The sequence below is a fragment of the Kogia breviceps genome, chromosome 8 (assembly GCF_026419965.1).
Source record: "Kogia breviceps isolate mKogBre1 chromosome 8, mKogBre1 haplotype 1, whole genome shotgun sequence".
Classification (NCBI taxonomy): domain Eukaryota; kingdom Metazoa; phylum Chordata; class Mammalia; order Artiodactyla; family Physeteridae; genus Kogia; species Kogia breviceps.
The window spans coordinates 89,641,014-89,654,955 of record NC_081317.1 but is presented as its reverse complement, the minus strand read 5'-3'; the positions used below and the strand labels follow the sequence as shown (position 1 = coordinate 89,654,955).

The following is a 13,942-nucleotide window of genomic DNA, read 5'->3' as shown; positions in this document are numbered from 1 at the left end:
TTCTTGTGAATTTATTAGACATCCATCACAAATGTGTGAGCTGGATTTTCTCTGGAATGCAATTCAGTGTTATTCCCACAGAATTCTGTAGAACCTGGAGACTGGAAGTTTAGGCTTGGAATGGGGGCTTTTGGCCACCTCCTGGTCACTCAAAGAAAGTCTTCAGGTTTCCAGACCCAGCATCTTCTGATGGCCAAATGAGTACTCAGGAAAAAACCTGCCCAGTTTCCCAACCCAGCTTCAGCCCATTGGAATGCAATCTGGTCCTGGTTTCTGAGCTGTTAACTATCAGTGGTTTTTGCTCTTTCATTTTTTTTAAACTTCTTTGTTCTTTTGGGGTGAGCCAACCTTGGTGCTGTCATTATGTGGCAGGGAGGCCCAGAGAGGCCTGATGGGGGTCCTAGCCCTTCAGGATGGCACCCACCCACGGTCCGTTTCCACCTGTGGGACCTGCACCCTGGCCCCTGAAGCAGACATAGCCCACCTCTCTTTTCTGTGTGTTTTGTTGCCTTTGTCTGTCTTTCTGTCTCATGCTTCACGCCTCTATCAAAGAGCAAAGACGAGTGTTTCACTAATGCTTTGTAGCATAATTTCACGATCTGTTTCTGTCTGACGTTGAAAGCACCTGGCTCAAGGAACAGCTGTTGGACACAAGCAGTGCTCACTCAGCCAGCATTTGTACTATGGGTGGAGCCAGGCACCAGGGGGCAGCCGGGGCCACTGGGATCTGTCAGTCACACATGATCAGTCCTGGCTCCTGCCCTCAAGGAGGAGCCACAGACTCACCAACAGGGGAAGCAAGATAGGGTCACAACCACCCTGAGTCTGGGCAGGAAGTGCTCTGGGCCATAGCCAGGGATTGACCCAGGGTTGGGGGCTCATGGGAAAGTGAGAACGATCAATCCAGGCAGGCCTCCTGGAGGAGGCAGTATTTCAGCTGGGTTTTGACAAGGTGGGGGATTGGACATGAGGAGGGAGAGGAAGGTGGCATTTCAAATGAAGAGCAATGGGGCAGTGGGAGGTGTGGCTGGGAAGCTCATTGGGACAGACCCTGCAGGGCCTTGAATGCCACTATGAGGCTTCTGGGCATTACCTTGCAGGCTTGGTCCTCACATGTGTTGCCTGTGGGCACTCCCAGGTAAGGGCATGCTAGAAACCAGGGACTCCCCAGTTCCGCACACATACTCACAAATCAGGTGTTGTCTTGCACCCTAGTGAGACATTACATTGTCTTGTGCGTTGTTTGCTTAAATGAGAGCATTGAGACAGAATTTTGGAATAATACCACACCAAGAGAACAGATTAAAATTCAACCAGAAGTGCACAATGTGAGTCATAGCATAGTCATGGGTCTCACACTGAAATACCTACAGGGGCCAGGCACGTCACAGAAAGAGGGGATATCAGCATCAGGAACAAGACAATTGTATATTGCTTGTTCTGTAGCTGATGACACACTTGCCCCTTTAAAACACTAGGCAGCCAGGAAAGAAATGCACAGTGTGGGGAATAAACAAACAAACAAAAACCAAACAACACTGAGCAGACCAGCAATATGTTTCTGTTGGCCCCATGTGGCTCGGGGGCCCCAATCTTGCCTCTGATGGGTGGCCAGCAGGTGGGGTCTGCGCATGTCCTGTGGTCTGTGTTGGAGGCACTGTAATGTGACTGTGGCCTTGTTTCCCCTAAGTTCCCTGAAGGGTCCCTGCATTCGGGGCTTTGTAGTTGCAGACAACAGGAAGTGGGCTGAAGGCACAACAGCCTCCTCTCTACTGGGGACCAAGTCAAGGCTCAGAATGGTCACTCCACTGCCTCATGGTGGAAGAGCCGGGACTCAACCCCAGTCTTCAGCTCCATCTTGCTGTGCCCCCGCCAGCACCACCATCTAACTGCAAAGTCCACGGCTCTCCAGAGAAGCAGAAATGAGATATTCTGCATTCTCCCCCTCACTCTCACCCTCTCCCTTGGTTTTTCTCCTCTCTCTGTTTTTCTGAAGGCCTTCATGGCTGGCCTAGCTGGTGGGAGAAGAGTTTTTTCCCAGGAACAGATCGATGCTCTGTGTGCTGGGCTGTCTGGGCTGACAGGGCTGACCTTTACCGAGTTTGCTTGGGTTTTCCTTTCTCCGTTGGAAGCCCAGGAAGGTCTTGCCCTGGAGAGAGGACAGTTGAGAAACCTTGGCCTTCAAGGGGGCCAGATTGGGGGGTGGGTGCAGGGAAGATAGGAAAGGGGGGATCTGAGCCATGAAAGCCCTTTGAGGTCAGTTATTTCAATCTCTCCTGTACACACCGCCTTTACAGATGAGAAAACTGAGTCTTGGTGAGAAGAAAAGACTTGATCAAGGTCACTCAGAGAGCCTTGACAGGGCCCCAGAATCCTGCATGTGTGTGCATGTGCACATGGATATCTGTGGATACGTGTGTTATATATATTCTATGTACACATGTATATGTGTATGTATATATCCAGTGTATATATACGTGTATATTACAATAACATATGTGGTATATTATATAATGTGATTATATAAATAATATGTAATACATTTGAAAGGCTGGCTGTGCCTGTGTTGGGTGCTCTGGTCAGGATCACTCTGGCCATAGACAGTGTTGTATATGCCCAGGTACCCGCTGACCCCTGAGCCACGGCGCATCATGCAGTTCTATAAAACCACAGGGAAGGACTGCAGAAGTCTCATGGTCCTTTTCAAATCATTCCTTCTTCCTCCTCTTCCTCTGCAGAGATTTTCTCTCAAAGCCCAGTTTGAATCCTTCAGAAATAGAACTTGGCTGCGAAGTCACTTTCAAAGACTTTCTGTATGTTAATTACAGCTGGCCAAGGTCTTGAGCAGAGGCGGAAGCCCACCGTCTGCAGATGGGGTCGGCCCCCAGCGCGCTCTGCAAATCCCCATCATCTGGCAGGTGTCGTTTGGGGTTAATTAAGAGCTACACTGAGCCCTTTACCTGTCACTTCTGAGAATTTTAGTGAGAGTGAGAATTTTTTACTTTCTTGCCATCTCTGAGCTTTTAGCAAAGGGGAAACTGAAAACATCTCTGATTCTGACTATTTTCCTGGCCCTGGAATCTCCAGGACAGCTGCATTCAGTGCCTTTTCTTGTGGCCCCCTTTAAACTTTTAATTTCAATCACTCCTTTCTAGTTACCTAGTTATTGTTTTTCACAATAGTTATTGTTTTTTTTTTTACAGCCAGCTCTTCTATGTTTGAAAGATGGTGCTGTTTTGGGAAAATCCACCATTTATCCTAAATCTCTTAAGCCTCTGCTTTCTTTTTGGGCCTTTGAGGAGAGAACATCTATTCCTCAGCTTGCTTCTGTTTAGTAGCTTTGGAAGGGCTTTCCATTTGCCACTCAGGGGCCTTTCAGCCAGGGGGGCCCTGGCACATCCCATTGGTGAGGTTAACCCTAACCCTTGCCCAGCCCTGTTGCCTTCTGATGATGTGTTTCTGGTCTAGTGTTTGCTGCCAGTTGCATCACTTCCATCTGATGCAATCTTGATTTCCGGTTGCACCAGCTACCATTCCGCGCCCCCCACCCCCACCCCCCGCCACCGGCGTGACCATGAATGAATGAACCAGATAAGAGGGAAACATCAAAAGACGAAAATAATACACACACACTTACATTTGGTTCAGGAATTACACGGTTTATAGAGGGATCAGGGTTACAGGTTCTTAGTAAGGTATCTTGACCCAATAAAGCGAGGAAAATAATTGTATTCTCCCTTTTCATTAGGAGTAAACTCTGCCCAATCAGTTGGGGTATAATTATTTGTGAATTGGATCTCTGGATTCCAGCGTTTGCTGGATTCTGATTTTCGCTCCCAATCAATTTCCACTGTTACCTGACCAGTGGAATACTGACTAATAAAAGACTTTATAGGCGTTTCAGTGAAGGCCGCAGGAGGTTCTGCAGGGACTGGAGTATTTTTCTGCAGAATCATCGGAAGTGGATGTTTGCACCCAAAGCCTCCCATGTTAGGATGAGGCTGAAAATTGCCATCAATGTCAGGATTTTTGCCCAAATAGGGCCCTGGAGATAGATGTCTTTATCCATACATACCTGACCAGGCTGTACACCCATATATAAGGGCACTTCCTTATGTGGTTTATTGCTGGGGGTGTTTTGACTCGATGGAACTTTTCTGCCAGAAGTAGCTACATAGATATTTGTTGTTTCAGTCTCATCTTCTTTGGTGAAAAGTGGGGTAGGTGCTTGGTTGGTGGTCTGCATTATCAAGCTGTTATCCACACCACCTTCCCGGCATTGTCCTTCCAGTTGCTCATGCCATTTGGTCTGGGCCTTCAAAAGCTCTCTGCATTTGCCAACCAATTCTCCACTGCTTGGTCCTCTGCAGAAATGTTAGGTTGATTGTTTTCTTTGTTGGTTGAGAACCCCTGCATGCGTTGCCCGGCTCATAGTTGGTGTATTTTTGCCCATAGTTACTCTTCTTAATTTTTGTGGTTTGAATTGTGCCATCTGCTGAAGTTTGGTAGAACCCATATAGGTACTGGTCAACAAGGGGGCTGGAGAGATGAGTCACTCTTTGATTATGCACAAGGCAAGAGTGAAAAGGGAGGTCTTCAAAGGCATATTGAAAACTGAAATCATTGCCGGTGCGAAGCATGTGACTGGAAAAGTATTCTCAGCAATAAAAAGCTGAGCGGGGAGTAGGGGATGCCTTCTCTCTGCTCTTCACATGCGCAGTGCAGCACCAGTACTGAGGCAGCATAAAAACATCACCGGGAAGAGCGGGCGAGCACCCCTCGGTGGCATTTCCAATCACATATGGCAGCTGGTATGTGTCATCTGCAAAAATCTGGATGGTTGACGTTAGGTTATTGGCAATTGTCTTTGTGCCCGCTGCCTCCATGACCTCCTTAACTTGTATGTTGAAAATTTTGATTCTACAAGCCTTTGGTCAGATGCCCCAGTAGTTGTTGATGAGCCACTGACAGTCTCGGGGACTCCAGTGGCACTGGAATCTGTTGAAGTCGAGGTAGGCCCAGAGGTGCTGTAACCCAAGTAGGCGGACATGTCGGAGGCATGGCCTTTAATCTGCTTGTAGAGATTGTTGTCATAGGAGGGGAGCACCCAAGTTCTGGTGGAACAAGTGGTGACAAGATTCCCTTGCCATTGAGAATCACATGCCAATTTCCTGAGGACTCTCCAATGCCTCTCTGTTGCCGCCGCCTGCATCCGAAACTTCTGCATCTCGCATAGCCATCTCCGAATTACTGCTTTCTGTGCTTCTCGCGGTAGCCACTCCAGAGGATCCGCGGGGGGCCAACGGGGTATGTTCTCCTCCTCGTCCTCCCGCGGGGAGGCTGGGGCTCTCCAGGACTGGTGTCTGCAACCTTGGGACATTTAGCGGCTGCAGGGGGTTGGGGGGGAGGGGGGCGTGTCTGTGAGGCCCATAGGTGTCAGCAGGTGCTTCTTGGCCTGGAAGACACCTCAGGCAAGGTTTCCACCAAAGGAGGTATCTCCTGGGAAAGTCTATCAGCTCTCGGTCTGCTGAATTAAAAGTGAGATAAGGGTTCTTTCCCTCCTCGATTATTTTGTCGTAGGTCATGGACTCACATAGCTGCATCCGCCTTGTTGACCTAAGCGCCCTTAGCAAGGCCGTTGAAAGGGCCAAGGTACTTATAGCCAGGGAGGACAAGACCCATTGCAGAGTGTTTAGGTCGTCCTCCAGATCCAGAAAAAGCTGGAAGCCACGGCTGCTGTTGGTTTGGTTTAGGAACAGCGCGTCCAGGTTTTGAGTTGCACCAAGTGGCCGCTGCCCGCTCGTACCACTCTTCAGAAGCACCTAGAAAGCCAGCCATATCTATGTTTTACTCATTTATTGTTCCAAGTCACCATCACCAGGCAAATCAAACTCAGTGGGGTCGAAAGGATAACATTCCTAACAGTCAAAACCGTGATGAGCCACGCACGTGTGATATTCCCGCGTATGCTTATTAGACAGATCCAAAGCCAGCAGCTTCGCCAACCCCTTACGTTCCTCGCACACGAGGACAGCTCTATCACGGCTAAACTTGCGCTCCGGACACCTCACCTTTATTTCAGTCAGACCAGTGGTGTCAAGAGCGCACACTGTGAACAGGTCAAAAGACTCCTCTTGTGTGTTTTCCCTTGCCTCCTGGGGGGCCCTTATATCCCTGTGTCAGCTGCTGATTCAGCAGATGCGGCAGGGGTCGGGGGAGGAGCTGGGGGAACTTCGGCGTGTTCCAGCTGACATGGGGAACTCTGAGCTGCTCACCAAGGCAACGGAAATCCCCTTGCTCCCGAAACGACAACTGGTCTATTCATAGCGGTCTCAGGTAAATGGGGTTTGTTAGCGCCTGTAGGAACCTCGAACACCTGTTCAACTGGTATAGCATTGTCATGGCCCCACTGGAAAAATTCTCTTATCTCCCATTTACTTATTTCCCCAAACCATGCCTGAGTTTTACTGTGAACCTAAAAAGGAACATTCTTTCCTCCAAAGGTTCCTTATGTTCCAAGGTAGTGCTGTTCCCATCAACCACAGTACACTTATATATATATTACTGGTAATAAGTACAGGCGTTGGTTCAATTTAAACAGGACCTTTACATTTTTGATCAACCACGCACGGCCGACCCACCCAAAACGCCTTTAGCAGACTCTACAATTTTACTAGTCGTCTTTCCTTCCTCCCACCAAATCGCCATCTACCCAGTCATTGAAAGGGAAGTTCTCATTAGTCCAGTTTCCACAGCCATAAAATGGCACAGCATGGGCAATAGCCTCCACGATGCTTGTCTTGCTGGTGGTCGCAGGTCTGTAGAACCAGATGGCATTGCACTTGTTGAACTCCCACTGGGCCCAGCGAACTAGGATGTTCGCTGCCAAGACGGGGTCGTGCCGATTCACCTGGAAAAGTTGGAACCCCTTGTTCTTGGTGATGTCCCCGACTGGAAGCTTGCCTAGCAGGCAGTCTTCGGCCGACTTCGTCAGGAGCACTTCGGCTCACGCGTTCTCCAGCGCTGCTCTGTTGAGCTCGGTTGAAAGCTGCGAAAGGATTCTTTGTCTTCCAGCAGCCGTTGTCTCTCAGAAGTTATTCTGTTTTCGACTAGCCAGTCCACAACCTCGCTGTATTTGTGAGTGGTCCTGTTAAGAATAACAGGTACCGTGTTACTAGGGCCACAGGGCTCTGGCTGCAGATCCTTCCACTGAGCGATCAAAGCTAGGCGGTGCTCCGTATGGAGGGTGGCTGGAGAAAAAGGCTGGAATGTTAGTCCATGCCCACTGAGCCTCCGGATGCTGCTTAGTGAGGAGATAAAAGACAATGTAGCTGGCATCAACAGATTTAGTCAGCCCGCCTTGTTTTGTTTTAGTCACAGTTACCCAGTCCTCAATGTTCGGGGTTATACCCTCCAAGACATCACACTTGATAACTTCTTTTAATGTGCTTGATATGTCGGCCAAGCACAAAGGACTTAACTGTCCCCTGCTCTAACAGGCAATGCAGATGAACGGACTCACTGCCCTTTTCTAGTTAACAGAAGGGACGATGTCAGTGCTAATCTCAGAGCTCCGTGTTCATGCGGAATGACTTGGTCAGATCCCCAGATAACTGGGTTGTCATGGTCAAAAGACCCCCTTCTCCGGCAGAAGAGTACTTTCCTTTTCTGGGGTGAAGATAATGTTCTATATCTTCATAGAGGTTTCGGCTACACAGGTGTATACGTTTGTCAAAACGCAGCAATACTACATTTAAGATCTGTGCGTTTCATTATGTGTACACTTTACGTCAAAAGAAAAAGCTTTTAAACAAATAATGAATTTCAGTTAATGATAGGCAGGCTGAAATACTTAGGGGGAAATGTATCGATGTTTCCAATTTACTTGGAAATACATAAAAGATAAGATGAATGAAAGGCTGGAGGGAGAGATAGATGATAAGCAGGTATAAGAAAATATGGATGGCGGAATTAGGTAGTGGGTACACAAGTGTTCACTGTAAAATTCTTTCAACTTTGTTGTGTGTTTGAAAATTCTCAGACGTACCGGAGGTGGGGAGGGTGGGGAGGGGAGGACACTTTCTCTCCCCGCCGCCCGGCCCAGCCCAGTGATGTCTTCCTTAGGATGGTGGAAGCCCGGGGACTTGGGAATAGGCCGGTGTTCTGGTCCTGCCCTCGCCCTGCCTGGTGTGTGGCTTGGGGGAGGGGAGGTTGAAGGAACTTATCTCTCAAGTTTGTCCAGTCCAAATAACCTGGGACTGTGAGTCCCAGCAGAGGTTGGCGAGGTTTCATGTAAGATAAGTTTGTGGTGGTGGGAACGGGCCTATCTTACTTCCCACTAATTCTGGGAAGGAGTGAGTTGCTTGGAGTTGGGTAGGAATGAGGGGACTGATTGCTAGCCCCTCGGACACCTAGTGAGAAGCCAAGTCCCTCGGCCCCGAGCCCCTGAGGTCTCTGCTCTAAAGTCTTGGATGGAGATGGAGTGCCACGCCCTCTAGATGCTTCCTAACTGCACTCAGACGGGGTGTTGGGGGGGGACCGTTAACTTTCGCACGCTCACGCCTGTGGCTCAGGCTTCCTGACGTCACGGAATTCTTGGGCCCTGTGATCTACACTGTTCTGGGACCACTGTCTTTCACCTCAACCCCACTGGCTGCCCAAACGTGCACGCAGCTGCTTCCTTCGATTTCCACGTGGGGAGAAAACACCAGCCCAGTCACATCGGCATTTGAGTGTGTGGCAGGCTTTACGTCCCAATGTGGGTGACTTAAGATGGGAATTAGACACCCACTTCTTGTGAACGTTCTTCGCTTCCCCCCACCCCATGGGGCACGGACGTCTCCTTTTGTCTCCCGCTTTCTCCTTCTTGATAGCAGAACCTCCCTCAGTTCAGGTCGTTCAGTCCTCCACGCACCGCACGTGAGCTGTCACCACCCCCACCCCTGAACCCAGCTCTGGGCCTCCTTTTGCATATCCAAGAACTCAGCAATAAAAATAAATAAAGCTGTAAAATTCCTTTCAGGGACTGATTCAGTCTTCCCTCACTCCCCAGCTTCCCCAGTCTCCTTGGCACAGGAGAAGGTAGTTTTGTTCTTCCAATAATATTATCTCATTTACCTGTCACCAATCCTATGATGTAGGTGTTTTATTAGGCCCATATTCAAGATGACAAGACTCTGCTCAGAGAGATTCTATTACTTTCCCAAGGCCACACAGCCAATAAGTGGAAGGCTGACTACAGACCATGGGGGCAGGCTCCCTCTCAGCACTGCCACGCGAAGCCCACACCCACCCTGGGGGCAGGCTCCCCCCCGCCCCGCCCCACTTTCTGGCGGCCCAGCATAGTGTTGGGGCGTAGCTCACGGCGACAGTTCCAGGCCTGGTCTCAGAAGGTCCAGTCTTGCTTTCTTCTCAGGACTGCTCGCTCCTGGGGGGCTGAAGATGGAGAAGATCATGACCCATGTTTCGTTGTTGAGAGTTCTTGGGGCTTCTGCCGGAGCACCTCCAGACACGGTCTCTGAGGAGGGTCCCTGTGCTGTGTGCTTCCCAGATGGAGGTCTCACTGCCTACTGGGCATGAGCTGCTGGGCATGAGCTGGCCCTGCAGTCAGGCCTCACAGAAGCTTTTCTTTTAACGCATAAAGAAAAGGTTTCCCGGGCTTCCCTGGTGGCGCAGTGGTTGAGAATCCGCCTGCTGATGCAGGGGACACGGGTTCGTGCCCCGGTCTGGGAGGATCCCACATGCCGCGGGGCGGCTGGGCCCGTGAGCCATGGCCGCTGAGCCTGCGCGTCCAGAGCCTGTGCTCCGCAACGGGAGAGGCCACAACAGTGAGAGGCCCTCCCGCGTACCACAAAAAAAAAAAAAAAAAAAAAGGTTTCCCAGTTTAAAGGGTTGGCATTTTTGAGAGATGCCCAAAGCACAGATCAGTTGGTGGAATGAGGCAAGTGTCCCATGGTGTCCTTGGTGCTGGGCCATCGTGGCTGACATTTGCTGAGCAGTCACTGCGTGCCAGACACTGTGTATCATTCATTCAGTCTTTACAGTGACCACGTGCAGTGGGATCTAGTCATTGTCCTGACTCTACTGAGGAGGAAACAGGTGCAGAGAGGTTGAGTAACCCGCTGATGGTCACAGAGCTAGGAAGAGGCAGACGCAGGATTTGGACCCAGGCAGTCTGGCTCCAGAGCCCTTGCTCTGAAGGGTTCAGTGGCAGCATGTGGGCTTGAATCTGGGTGGTCTGCTGCTTCCCAGACATCTCTGTGGCCGAGCTAGTCCGGGTCCATAGACAGGCAGCTTTCTTGGCAATTGAGGACCTGGTCTCCCCGCATCTCATGGGTGAGGACTCCCTAAACCCAGCCAGCTGCCTGTGTGGCACTTCAGATAATGACACCATCCCGGAGTCCCCAGCATGTGGCTGGACCAGCCCTGAGGTCAGCCTCACGCCCCAGAGACCATCAAACTTACCAGAGGGCACACTCTCACAGGGCATCTCATAGGACAGGGGCCCCGCCGAAGGTACCACCATGCCAGTGCTCTAAACACACCAGGCAGGGTGGGTCCCCTGGGGGTTCATTTCTTCCACCAAGAGCAGGATGGCATGATGGATGGAACCTGGGCAATGGATCGGATAAACCGCTTTGAATCCTGGCACACAGCAGGTGCACAATACACCCCTGGCTATCGGTACTAATAATGGAAGTAGTGAGAGCCGTCATCTGTGAAAGAATGGGAGGAGTTCCCATTCTTTCATTCATTTAACAAATAGTTTTCAGGGCCTGCTAGACATTGAGATAGAGGCATGAACTCCCTGCCCCCGTGGAGCTTACATCCTAGTGGAGGAAGCAGAATTAACAAGAAAGATAAGCACAGTAAGTTAGATATGTTAGATTGTGATCAGTTCTATGGAGAAAAGTTAAGCAGGGAAAGTGGAAGGAGTTTCCATTGGAAATGCAGTGGTTCGGAGGTGACATTGGAGCAAAGCCTGGAAGGAGGTGAGGGAGAGAGCCATGTGGACAAGAGCGTCGTGTTACAGGTAGAGGCAGCGAGCTACCAGCGGTTCATGGAGCAACGACTGTCTGCTGTGGACGGGGTGTTACACTGGGGGTGGGTGGCATGTGGGTGCTAAGAGGAATCAGACACTGACCTGCAGACAGACGCTCCCGTGTCACAGGAGACTCCCGCGCAGGTCAGGGCGAATCTGGCGCTGTGGGGCACAGCGGGAGACAGGGTGAGCCCCAGGAGGGGCAGGAGAGGGGCTTCCCAGAGGAAGAGGTGTCTGAGTGGGATCCTAGAAAGTCAGGCAGGTGGGGACGGGGTCACGGATGGTGGGCAACACTGACAGGTACATCCTCTCGAGGAGTTGGCGCTGTCTATGGCCCTTTGCCCATCTGGGGACAGAGTTGGGGGGAGGGTGCGGGATGGACAACAAGGATACAATTAATTAATTAACTGCAGCAGAACAGGCCCGAGACTTGCACTTTTGGGGGCTGGAGATCAAGGAGGCTTCCTGGAAGAGGTGGCCTTGGAGCTGGGCCTGGCAGGCAGGCGCGATGCTGCTAGATGGAGATGCAGAGACAGCCTTTGCTGGTGTAGTCAGATGCCCCGGGCCAGGCGCAGTGCTGTCAGGAAGCGCCTCTGATGGGGCAGCTCCGTGGGTGTCCAGAGCCCTGGGGAGAGGGTCCCCCTTCTCCAGGAGGCTTGCGGCTCTGCTCCCCCATCCGATCCCCCACCCCCAGGAGGTGGAGGAGGAGGAGGTGCCGAGGCGCTGATGGAAATGCAGATGCTGGGCTGCTGCGGCCCAGCACTGTCACCATGCTCTCCCTTGCACGCTGGAACCTGACACCCTGACCACTGAGGCATAAAAAACAGAGAATTGGAAGGCTCAGCCTGTCAGGCTGGGAGTGGCCCCCAGAGAGGCCAGAGGAGGAACATATGTGTGCGTGCGCGCGCGTGCGTGTGTGTGTGTGTGTGCGTGTGTGTGTGTGTGCGTGTGCGTGCGCGCATGCCCTGCCTGCAGTTGCCTGTGGAAGTGGGGAGGAGGCTGGCTGGGCCCACGGGGTGGGAGCGGCTGGCCCTCGGTCCTGCTTTATTGTTCCTGCTGCACCTGGTGGAGCCCTGGGGCCCCTACATTTGGGCCGAGGCCCCCAGAGAAAGAGCAGTGCTTCAGGTCCTGACTTCTGGCTGGCTGTCCTTCTAGAGGCTCCTACCCTTCGGCCCTTTGGCATCCCTAACAAGAATCCATGGGGCTTCCCTGGTGGCGCAGTGGTTGAGAATCCGCCTGCCGATGCAGGGGACACGGGTTTGTGCCCCGGTCTGGGAAGATCCCACATACTGTGGAGCGGCTGGGCCCGTGAGCCGTGGCCACTGAGCCTGTGCATCCAGAGCCTGCGCTCCGCAAAGGGAGAGGCCACAACAGTGAGAGGCCCGTGTACCACAAAAAAAAAAAAAAAAAAAAAAAAAATCCATGGAAGCATGGATGGTGCCAAGGGTGGTCTCATGGGGCTGTGTGACTCCTGTCACCACTGCCAGGGTGGGGCCCACATGCTCTGTAACCAGTAGCCTAAAAAGCCACTCAACAGCCAGCTACCTATACAGCTGCTGCCAGGCACTGGGGCTCCCACACCCCAGGAGCTCCAGCCACAGGGAGGAGACAGGAGGGGCCTGTCCTGCTACAGAACCAGGGCAGCAAGGTTTGAGGGCAGGGATTCTGAGCTCCTCTCCTGACACTGGCTAGTGGTAAAGAGGCTCTCCTGTGGCTGGAAGTGAGGGCACGAGGAAGTGCCAGACGCAAGCATCATGGCTCCACGAACAGCTGGGCAAGAGTGAACCATCCTCAGTTACCACTCTGCCCGCCCACACCCACTGCTCTCTCCACCTGGCGCAGCTTGCAGCTCTTGGTCCTTTCCCCATGCCCAGAAGGTCCCACCCAGTCGCTCTTCTGTGCTCCCCCAGCCCTTCACTTGTCCCTTCATCTTAGCAAAGTGCCGGGGGCCTGAGTTTATGTCTCATCTTCCCCAGTGGACTGAGGCCTGGGGAGCAGTCACCTCTGGATTCACAGCACAGAGGTCTAGACTAGAGTTGGGGTCATCTTTGGCTTCCCAGTCCAGAGCCACTCGGGAAACACATGGGAAGTGGCACTGCATCCACACTGGGGTCCTGGAGTGGCCTCTGTCAGCGCTGAGAGCCAAGTCCCAAGCCCCAGACTGCTTGGTTCTCAGCAGTTGTATAGGGAACTGGCTGTTGAGTGGCTTTTTAGGCTACTGCTGAGAACCAAGCAGTCTGGGCCTTTGGACTTGGGTTGGGTGAATCCAGGCTGTTTTTTGAGAGACCCTGGGCATCAGTCTTCCCATCTGTAAAATGGACCAATAAACCCAGGGAACACCTGGCACATGGTAATCCAATGGTACACATGTGAGTGGTTGGTATTCAATCCCACTAATAAGAAAAAGGTTATAGGGGAAAATGTAGACAATGCCAGTGACAGCTGTCCACTTGATAAGGGGGGTGGACCGGACTTGCCTCTATTGGTTACACAAAGTACCCGCGGTTCATGAAAGAGACAAATGCCATTGGCATTTTTCCGAACCTGACTTGACATTTGGTTCCTGTTTCTCTCCCCACCCACCACATGCAGGGAGTGAGTTTTCTGGGAGCCCCTACAGCCACCCTCAGTATCCCTCGTACAACGACTCCTGGAGGTTCCCCAACCCGGGGCTGCTCGGTGAGTACTGGTGGAGGCCCTGCAGGGCCCCTGGGCCATCAGCTACCCCATTGGGCCCCCTCATTGGGCCTGGGTCCCTCAATATCCTCAGGTCCAGTCACTGAGGTGGGGTGGGTAGCTCTCCCCAGATGCTTGCAACGTGGGAGTTGTGATGGGGCTTCAGGACAGTAAACACCATTCCAGCCCTGCTTGTGCCCTCAGCCCTCCCCCAGATGTTTTAGT

General features: G+C 52.0%; 1 protein-coding gene across 1 annotated transcript in view; it reads left to right on the top strand.

Annotated features, from left to right (window-relative positions):
* The window catches only part of PAX5 (paired box 5), a 182,811-nt gene that overhangs the window by 155,935 nt on the left and 12,934 nt on the right, over nucleotides 1-13,942 (top strand). The window contains exon 9 of the mRNA XM_059073272.2: nucleotides 13,634-13,720. Coding sequence (XP_058929255.1) covers nucleotides 13,634-13,720 — 87 coding nt within the window. The remainder of the gene's footprint in view (nucleotides 1-13,633; nucleotides 13,721-13,942) is intronic.